The sequence below is a fragment of the Lucilia sericata genome, unplaced genomic scaffold, assembly GCF_015586225.1.
Source record: "Lucilia sericata isolate MDLA Ls3-8-SP2 unplaced genomic scaffold, ASM1558622v1 Contig000407F_arrow, whole genome shotgun sequence".
NCBI classification, from domain to species: Eukaryota; Metazoa; Arthropoda; class Insecta; order Diptera; family Calliphoridae; genus Lucilia; species Lucilia sericata.
Window position 1 is genome coordinate 290,001 of NW_023994425.1, and position 11,181 is coordinate 301,181.

An 11,181-nucleotide genomic window follows, 5' to 3' on the forward strand; every position below is an offset into this window, starting at 1 on the left:
ATCTATCTATCTATCTATCTATCTATCTATCTATCTATCTCTATCTATCTATCTATCTATCTATCTATCTATCTATCTATCTATCTATCTATCTATCTATCTATCTATCTATCTATCTATCTATCTATCTATCTATCTATCTATCTATCTGAAATAATGATTTTAACCAAGTTCAGTAGACTTCGTACTTTGGCCAAGGGAGACTGGCAAATTTTAAATTTTCTCGACCTGATGCGTGTGCATAAGCTTTATGTGGTCACACAGTATTACGGACATAACTTAATGGATTGAATTTCTGAGTTTATTAACCTTGGTCGATTTAGATAGTATGTATGTATACCTATAACAACTCTACGAAATAAACATAAGAGACAGGTTGCGATAGTGCGTATATAAAAATTCGCATAGCCCTATATATCATTTGTTAACTTGTTTGTCGAGACCCCTGAGTTTTACATATTTATATTGATTCTGTTAACCTTCCACCATAAATCTAAAACTTACATATTTTCGATTGCATTTGTAGATTTTTCTTCAATTTATTTTCATACTCATGGAAAAATTCATCATTTTTACTCCAGATTATCACGTAATGCTGGAAAAACCCATAATACAAGGAACGTTTCATACGAGCCAATGTTGTGTAGTTATTTTCCGGTGGCAGTGTGCTTTCAATCATTTGAAATTTACTCATAATATTATTGCCAATCTGTATGGTAGCTTGACGTAATTTATAAAATTCTTTTTCTGAAATGAGATTATAAAATAATAGGAGAATTTTTCGAATGATTTTAAAAATAGAAAACAATAATTATTACAATAGAATTGTAATTGAAAGAGTCACGTAATTGTTTTGTAAAATTGAACATATTTTCATATTGATTAAATGTGTAATTAAGTACAATTCACGTGTTGTAAGCAATTTTTAAAATGTTGGCCAGCAAACATTTAGGTTGATCATTTGGTATGGACCATTTAAATATTTCACATTTATTTGATTTAATATTTTTGCATTTTAAATACTTACCTTTAAAATTTTTGGCATTTTTGGCTTGAGTCATTATTTTCATCGTTTCGATATTCTGTAATATTTGTTCGATTTCAAGGAGTATTTCATTGTACTGTTTGAAAAAAATATCAAAAAGAAGTTTTTAAATTATGCGATGATATGTTTGTTTAATATATAAATCTAATAATAATCTAATACAGTTCAAAGTGCTGGTATAGATGTTTTAAGGGACAAAATTACTCACTATATTAAGTATCGCCAATATGTTTTGCAAAATTTGGAGAAATATTTTAAAAAAATTACATAAGCTTATGAAATTATTGCCTCTTGAAAAAAATTATAAGTGTAGTTCCCCTTTTACTACATTAAACAATAAATAATACCCCAAAATATATAGATATTTTATATGAATCCCCATTTATTTAAGAAAAATACATAAATCAAACATTTTTTGTATAATATACATATATTCATTTCCGTTTGAAAACTTGTTGGAGTTAAGAAAACAAAAAGTATGATTAACAAGTTAGAGTTCTATATTCGGATATGCTGAATCTTAAATATCTTTCACCTATTAACATGTTGACCATTTACATATATAAATTTGGAATGTTTATTTAAGCTTTCCAAATAATGGACCGATCCAGAAAAAGTGTTGCAGAATGATTTGCATACATATGTATGTATATACCGAACATATTCGTGAGGTATTATGTCTATATCATTATTTATTAATGAGTTATTTATTGATTTTCGGAAGGGGACTTTATATAGGAGCTATGACCAATTATTGACCTATCCGGAAAATAAATTCGCAGACTAGTTTGTTTATATGCAGAACACATTCGGGTAGAATTTTATCACAATATCATAATTAAGTAATGAGTTGTTATTTGCGATTAAGAGATTTTTAGAAGAGAGCTTTGTTTGGGAGCTACATATGACCAGTTATATGTAGATCGGAAAAAATTTTCATACATTCTAGACAAATTTTATTCTGATATCAATATTAGTTCATGAGTTATTTACGATTAAGTGATTTTATGGAAATGCACTCTATATGGGGGTTATGGTCAATTATGGATCGATCCGGAAAAAATTCGCAGAGTGATTTGTATACATATTGGTGTAGAATTTTTTATCAATATCATAGTTAAGTAATAAGTTATTTACGATTAAGTGATTTTCCGAAGAGGGCTTTATACGGGAGCTATGGCCAATTAAGGGCCGATCTTGAAAAAATGTCACAGAACGATTTTTATAAACCATATTCAGATAAAATTCTGTCCCGGTAGCATTATTAACTCATTAGTTTTATACATTTAAGTGATTTTCAAAAGATGCCTTTTTATGGTCAATTATGAACCGATTCGGAAAAACTTTCGGAGTATGATTTGTATATATTATAAAACATATTCGAATAAAATTTTATTCCGATATCAAAATTAAGCAATGAGTTCATTACGATTAAGTCATTTTCGAAAGAGGACTTTATATGGGAGCTATGAACAAATCTGGACCGTTCGGAAAAAAAATTAGCTGAATAAATTATGTATGTACATAACATATTTGCGTTAAATTTTATCCCGATATGTTGATTTGTTAATGAATTATGTTCGTGTAATAGATTTTCGAAAGTAGAACTTTTATGGGAGCTATGGTCCAAAATGGACCGATACAGGTTTTAATTGGTAATACAATAATTACTGAAATTAGATTTATCTACAAAATGTTATGGTAATACAAATATTATAGTGGAAGTTATTAACAATAAATCCATTTTCCCGGGGTTTAATATTTGGTAGGAGCTATATTAAATTTTGAACCGATTCCAATATTTTTCAACCACGTTAATCCCAGGACGAAAGAAATTACTTGTGACAATATTTGTGGAAATAGCTGCTATAGTTTCTGAAAAATTAAGTGTTCTACTCGTAAGCATGGCTTATAAAATTATTGAAGATTTGGATTTCGCAGATATCTAGGGTCTTCTGAAAGCTGATTTCAACAGTCAGTCGCAGTTATCGATTCTGCAAGGCATTAGGTTTAGTTCCTCTCCATAATGTTTTTCTTTATATATGATTTTAAAAATTCTTATTTTCAAATATTATTTTTTGTAATCCAACATTTAAAGAGTCCACTGTATTATCGTTATAAACCAAATTATGAAATGAGACTTCAATTTGCATGCACTTGCAAATTAATTTTGATAGCTGAATAGCAACAATACAAATAGAAATATTATCCAAATGTTATGGTTTCAATTGAAAATAAGTTTTTATAATTGAAACCAGTAGTTTTGGGGTGAATGTCCCAAAATATACATATGCATTTGTAAAACTGTTGGGAACTAGTTTTTTGAAATTAATTTCAGATACCATTTCCAATTGTTAATCAGAAATTTTAATATTTTTGAACAACATACAGCGAAACTTTTATCTAAAACGTTTAAAAAGGAAAGGACATATTTCAGAATCTTAAACAGAAATCTTGGAACAACTGGAGCCGCTAATACTGCAATAACTTCAGTTTATAGTTAGTGTGTGTTTTTATTAATTCTTAAAAGTTTTAAACAAATTTGTATAAATAAGTAAACATATTTGGATCTTGAAGATATCAGGGTTCTTCCCGAAAGTGCATACTATCAGATGGACACCGCTTAATTCACTTCGTTATCTATAAGGATTCAGAATACGTATATATGTATATATACTTTATTGAATCGCAAATTGAATGCAAGTACGTAAATCTTTTTTGGATTCAATCTTTAACTAGTTTAGAGCTGTTCCTAAAAATATATATTAATTTTCTAAGTCCCGTTATCTCAACCTCCGGTTGTCGTTTAACCGATTAAAATAATTTATGTATGAAAACTATCAATCTAACGTTTCGGCAAAATATAACCAGACAATGAGAAAATGGATTAAATTGAACTGGTTCAAGACCTTTCTATAGAATGCTTCATATAATTTTCACTGATTATTGGAAGACCAAAGGGAAATACTGAAAAAAAAACTTAGCTACACAATTCCGAAATAAAACTGGAAATTTTCTTAAATTTACCAGGAAATGGTGTAGTTCTGTTTGTTTTTGAAATAGTTTTTATTATGTTCCTAATGTCTGCTGGGATCTTTTTTGTTTACGAAAATTATATATACAATTAGTTTTTTATATCTTGGCAAAACACGTGAGAGCTATCTAAAACAAAAAGTGAGAGATCTAAAAGAGAAAAAAACTAACGGTAATATCGCTATTTTTAAACTACTTTAAAATTCTTACAAATATTATAAAAAGCATCTGAAATACTTTCCGGTTTTACTTAAGTAGCTAGAGATCATATTTGACCAACTTTTTTCAAGTGGTGTTTCAGGTTTTTTGCATTCTTTTGTTTATATTTTTGTTAAAATTTAATAAAAATTCATTAACAAAAAGTAGTTCCATATAAATATAGGGTATACAAACATTTTACCTAAATCATGACGTTTTGTTGGCTCTTAATTGGTTTAAATAAATATTTTGAATTTATTTATTGTTTTGTATGTGTTTTTTTGTTATTTATTATTGTTTATGCTCTCTTTAACTTAAAATAATTAAATGTTTTTACTCTCATACTTTCACATTTTAAAATTCTTCTCACATTATCACTGGCGCACTCAATCTCGCTCTCTATATCTAAATGATCTTTTTTTGAATTTTGTATTTATACTTACCATTTTGAGTAAAGCATCCATTACCGGACTATGCGAACGAACTACTTCTTCTTCTACATCCTCCATTTCAATTAGAACCAGGGATTCGGTAGAAGCGTGGAATGTACAACCCACCTACACACATGTACGCACAATTTAAAGAATTTACTAAGTGGCCACAGATCTATTTTTAAGTTTATTTAAATTAAGAACTTACCTCTTTAAGTTCTGGCAAACGATCACGAATCATGTTTATTATTTATTTTAATTTTATTTTAGTCTATTTCTTTTTATTAAATCTAAAAATACTGTTCGATCATTTGTCATGTATTGTATGACAAAATTATTGTTATTTGACTCATACAGAAACTAATTAATTATTTATTAATTTTTTCTTTCACCACTCACAGTTTGTTTAAACCGCGTTTGTTGTCGAATTTGTTTGCAATTATTTGTTGTTTTAGGTAGATTATGAAATTAATTTAATTTATTTTCTTTCATCTCATCTCACAATGTTGTTTTACTTGGCACAGATGGGAATAAACTAAAAAACTGTTTGAGTGTCTACAGATTTGTTTCTTCTCAATAAGAAAAATACAAAAAAAAAAATAAATAAAAGCCCAATAAATAAATAATGTTTGTATTTGTATTATATGGTTATTATTATAAGTTGTATGTTTAAAAAAAAACCGCAAACAGTATCGGTAGTTAAAATTGCTACGCCTTGGGAATACCCTTACGTTTAAATCATTCACAATAAGTTTACTCCAACTTAAATACAATGTAGTTATTTGCAAAAAGTACGATCATTAAAGAGCTAATTTCTTTCTCTAAAGATCTATTTGTTTACTTCTTTATCTCGATCTCGATAAGATATGAAACATGTTAAAAAGATACTAATTAACACAGGTTAACAAAATCTGAAAGTAGGCGAAACCCAGAAAAAGTTGAAAGCCTTATTTTAAAGTCCTCAATATTTTTTGGCCTATGTATTTTCCAAAATTTTCGGTTTAAGATAAATGTTTTAGCAAAGTGTTGGAATACATAACTTATTTGTTTTAAAGTGTATCGACTCTATAAAAAGCTGGAATTCAATTATGTCACGACTACACAAGGGTATTCCCCAGAAATGGGAAACGATTTTTATACCCTACACCACTTTAGTGGGGAGGGTATATTGGATTTGTGCTGATGTTTGTAACGCACAATAATATTGGTCCTATACCCATCTTAAAGTATACCAATCGGCATAGAATCATTTTCTGAGTCGATTTAGCTATGCCCGTCCGTCCGTCTGTCCGTCTGTCCGTCCATGTAAACCTTGGAATCAAACTACAGGTCGCAATTTTGAAGATAATCCAATGAAATTTGGCACATGATCTTCTATTGTCCCAGGGACGAAGCCTATTGACAATGGTTAATATCGGTCCATTATTTCACATAGCCCCAATACAACTGAACCCCCGAATAGGGCTTGTAAACCTTGTAATCAAACTACAGGTCGCAATTTTGAAGATAATTCAATGAAATTTGGCAGATGATCTTCTATGGTACCGGAGACGAAGCCTACTGAAAATGGTTAACATCGGTCCATTATTTCACCTAGACCCCATACAACTGAACCCGACAAATAGGGATTTTAAATTTATAATTATGTTTAATATACTCGCATCTCGACAAAAAGCTGCAAAACCAAGTTCTGTACTAGCCTTGATGACTCTCATGAATTTTATAATCATAGGGTCTCATTTGACCATAGCCCCTATACAAATCCCCTTTCAAAATTTGACTTAAATGTCCACAATTTTATTCAACAATAAATGGCTTAAGTATAATTCAAGGCAAGGTGCAATTCAACTTAAGTGCTTTATTATGAAAACAAAATCACATTTCATTTTTGTAACAGGTGTAGGGTATTATATGATCGGCCTCGCCCGACTATAATTTCTTACTTATTTTTTTTAATGTTGACTGCTTATTTTATTGTAAGAAATGGAAGTGTTAATCAGTAATCATATACATACTATGTATGTACATTACAGTGCTCCAAGCTTGTATAAAGGAAAATAATTATTCTTTGGGTTGTAAAACTATATCATGCAAAAAATTAAGTTGATATGATAACGTTAGATGTACTTGCGATTTGAACTCGTCGGGTTTCGGGAAAATCCCATTTTTTAATATTTTACAGTAAACCTCTCAATTCTTTACTGATGAACATTTTAAATAAGTTATTTCAGAGTACAATAGTTCAGATAATATAAAACATTTGTATCTTAGAAGTTTTATTCAAATCGGACAATATTAAACCATAAACTGTAGAGTTCAAAGGTCAAATTTTGCTATTATTTGTTATTTGTCCGATTATAGTTTATTTAAAATGTACATCAGTTAAGAATTAAGACGTATTCTCTAAAATATTGAGATGCTCTAACAGCATTCTGTTTTCAGATCCCAGCTTTGGGATTTTAGAACATGTAAAATTTTGAATAATAGTGTCCATTCAGAATACGTGTCCACTTAGAAAACCTACCATAATAACCCCAGACGTACTATAATTTAACATTATCACCCGATATTAGGGATGCCAAACGGGACTGGCTTTTACAAATCCCGGGATTCGGGATTTTGAAAATTGCAATCCCGGGATCCCGGGATATTTCGGGATCCCGGGATTTTTCGGGATCCCGGGATTTTTCGGTATTTCGGGATTTTACGGGATTTCGGGATTACATGAATTTAATTATTTTATATATGAAAATCTTTAAATCATCATATTTGTAAAGAAAATTGTTTAATTTTGTGGAAATTTAACAGACAGAAGATATATTTAAATTAAAACAATCCAATTAATTCCAATTTTTAAATAAAAACTTTCAGAATTGCATAATTTCTGAAACTTTTTAAATACATACTTACTTCCTAAATAAAAATAAATATCAAGTTCCGAAATTAGACATAAGCACTTTTTAAAACCTCATACTGTTCCATGTGAACTAATAATTATAACAGATACCAATTCAATTATTCGAACATCAATTTAGAACCTATTCTTTGAAAAATATTTGGAATTTTACTCAAAATACATATTAGTTTTGGAACATATTATTATATTCGTAGTATTAATTTAAAATTTTAGGTGCATTCAGAACAAGGTAATTTACCTTTACCGGTATCATTCAGATTTGTAGAAAGTTAGAAATGTAAAATCCTCTAGTATTGAAAAATAAAGTTTGTATTCGACTGTGCCGAAATTAAATACCCACCATCAAAATATTGTAATGTATTGATATTAATATCAGCATCAATGTGATTTTCAGAGGAGGTCCAATTAGGTTTTCTTGTGTCAATTTTGGTCCAGATTTGCAGCCCAAATAGAATGAGTCTTCTAACTCGTGTTTTCAGCTTGCAGACACAGAATGTGTATACTTTTTGGGTCGGTCTACGACCAACATTGCAATGTGCTAACAAGTAAAAAGTTATAGTTGGGCGAAGCCTACCATATAATACCCTACACCAGTTATAAAAATAAAATGTGATTTATTGTTCATAATAAAGCATCTAAGTTGAATTGTACCTTGCCTCAGATATAATTTAGCTATTTTTTGTTGAATAAAATTGTGTACATTTAAGTCATATTTCGAAGGGGGCTTTGCATAGGGGCTAGGGTCAAATGAGGCCGCATCATCAAAAAATACATCAGGGTCATGAAGGCTAGTATAGAACTTGGTTTTGCAGCTTTTTGTCGAGTTACGAGTATATTGAACATAATTATGAACTTAAAAACCCTATTTGGGGGGTTCAGTTGTATGGGGGCTAGGTCAAATATTGGACCGATGTTATCCATTTTCAATAGGATCCGTCTCTAGTACAATAGAAGATCATGCCAAATTTCATTGAATTATCTTCAAAATTGCTGTAGTTTGATTACAAGGTTTACACGGACGGACGGACAGACGGACGGACATAGCTAAATCGACTCAGAAAATGATTCTGAGCCGATTGGTATACTTTAAGGTATAGGACCAATATTATTGTGTGTAACAAACATCAGCACAAACCCAATATACCCTCCCCACTAAAGTGGTGTAAGGTATAAAAACGAAGTGAATAAATAAATTTATATGTGCTATGTGTATGGACTCATACCACTTTAAAAAATAAAAGGTTCAAATATGTATAAAATTAGCTCTGCGGAATTTTGTTTTGCATGAGTCAAAAATAAAATAAGATCGTAATTTTCAAATTAATGAAAATTATGGCTCAAAAAAAGAAAATAAAAACAGTTTTTTGAAACAAATCCTAATCCCGAAAAAATCCCGGGATTTACTTTCCAAATCCCGGGATTCGGGATTTGCCAATCCCGAAAAATCCCGGGATTTTCGGGATCGGGATTTCGGGATTGGCATCCCTACCCGATATCGACCTAAGTGCCTGCTGGATGTTGGGTCTAAGGGTTTCGATCCTGAAACACACATAAATCATACGGTAAATTTATAAAAACAAAGCAAAGAACGAACATCATGTTACGAATGATGCCACTGTGTTGTTATTAGGGATGCCAATCCCGAAATCCCGATCCCGAAAATCCCGGGATTTTTCGGGATTGGCAAATCCCGAATCCCGGGATTTGGAAAGTAAATCCCGGGATTTTTTCGGGATTAGGATTTGTTTCAAAAAACTGTTTTTATTTTCTTTTTTTGAGCCATAATTTTCATTAATTTGAAAATTACGATCTTATTTTATTTTTGACTCATGCAAAACAAAATTCCGCAGAGCTAATTTTATACATATTTGAACCTTTTATTTTTTAAAGTGGTATGAGTCCATACACATAGCACATATAAATTTATTTATTCACTTCGTTTTTATACCTTACACCACTTTAGTGGGGAGGGTATATTGGGTTTGTGCTGATGTTTGTTACACACAATAATATTGGTCCTATACCTTAAAGTATACCAATCGGCTCAGAATCATTTTCTGAGTCGATTTAGCTATGTCCGTCCGTCTGTCCGTCCGTCCGTGTAAACCTTGTAATCAAACTACAGCAATTTTGAAGATAATTCAATGAAATTTGGCATGATCTTCTATTGTACTAGAGACGGATCCTATTGAAAATGGATAACATCGGTCCAATATTTGACCTAGCCCCCATACAACTGAACCCCCCAAATAGGGTTTTTAAGTTCATAATTATGTTCAATATACTCGTAACTCGACAAAAAGCTGCAAAACCAAGTTCTATACTAGCCTTCATGACCCTGATGTATTTTTTGATGATGCGGCCTCATTTGACCCTAGCCCCTATGCAAAGCCCCCTTCGAAATATGACTTAAATGTACACAATTTTATTCAACAAAAAATAGCTAAATTATATCTGAGGCAAGGTACAATTCAACTTAGATGCTTTATTATGAACAATAAATCACATTTTATTTTTATAACTGGTGTAGGGTATTATATGGTAGGCTTCGCCCAACTATAACTTTTTACTTGTTAGCACATTGCAATGTTGGTCGTAGACCGACCCAAAAAGTATACACATTCTGTGTCTGCAAGCTGAAAACACGAGTTAGAAGACTCATTCTATTTGGGCTGCAAATCTGGACCAAAATTGACACAAGAAAACCTAATTGGACCTCCTCTGAAAATCACATTGATGCTGATATTAATATCAATACATTACAATATTTTGATGGTGGGTATTTAATTTCGGCACAGTCGAATACAAACTTTATTTTTCAATACTAGAGGATTTTACATTTCTAACTTTCTACAAATCTGAATGATACCGGTAAAGGTAAATTACCTTGTTCTGAATGCACCTAAAATTTTAAATTAATACTACGAATATAATAATATGTTCCAAAACTAATATGTATTTTGAGTAAAATTCCAAATATTTTTCAAAGAATAGGTTCTAAATTGATGTTCGAATAATTGAATTGGTATCTGTTATAATTATTAGTTCACATGGAACAGTATGAGGTTTTAAAAAGTGCTTATGTCTAATTTCGGAACTTGATATTTATTTTTATTTAGGAAGTAAGTATGTATTTAAAAAGTTTCAGAAATTATGCAATTCTGAAAGTTTTTATTTAAAAATTGGAATTAATTGGATTGTTTTAATTTAAATATATCTTCTGTCTGTTAAATTTCCACAAAATTAAACAATTTTCTTTACAAATATGATGATTTAAAGATTTTCATATATAAAATAATTAAATTCATGTAATCCCGAAATCCCGTAAAATCCCGAAATACCGAAAAATCCCGGGATCCCGAAAAATCCCGGGATCCCGAAATATCCCGGGATCCCGGGATTGCAATTTTCAAAATCCCGAATCCCGGGATTTGTAAAAGCCAGTCCCGTTTGGCATCCCTAGTTGTTATTGACTAGAAACAGGATTAAGTGAGAACCTATAAAGGGGACTTGCTACTTTTTCGTTCTTCAAAAGGTACTTTTTGAATTTTCTCTAA

The 11,181-nt window shown here is 30.5% G+C and overlaps 1 protein-coding gene across 1 annotated transcript in view; it reads right to left on the bottom strand.

Moving 5' to 3' along the window:
• The window catches only part of LOC119604582 (syntaxin-4-like), a 9,227-nt gene extending 4,004 nt beyond the window's left edge, over window positions 1-5,223 (bottom strand). The window contains exons 1-4 of the mRNA XM_037957282.1: window positions 4,916-5,223; window positions 4,720-4,833; window positions 1,028-1,121; window positions 505-747 (exon numbers count right to left, since the gene is read on the bottom strand). Coding sequence (XP_037813210.1) covers window positions 505-747; window positions 1,028-1,121; window positions 4,720-4,833; window positions 4,916-4,948 — 484 coding nt within the window. The 5' untranslated portion in view covers window positions 4,949-5,223. The remainder of the gene's footprint in view (window positions 1-504; window positions 748-1,027; window positions 1,122-4,719; window positions 4,834-4,915) is intronic.
• Window positions 5,224-11,181: the final 5,958 nt, after the last annotated feature.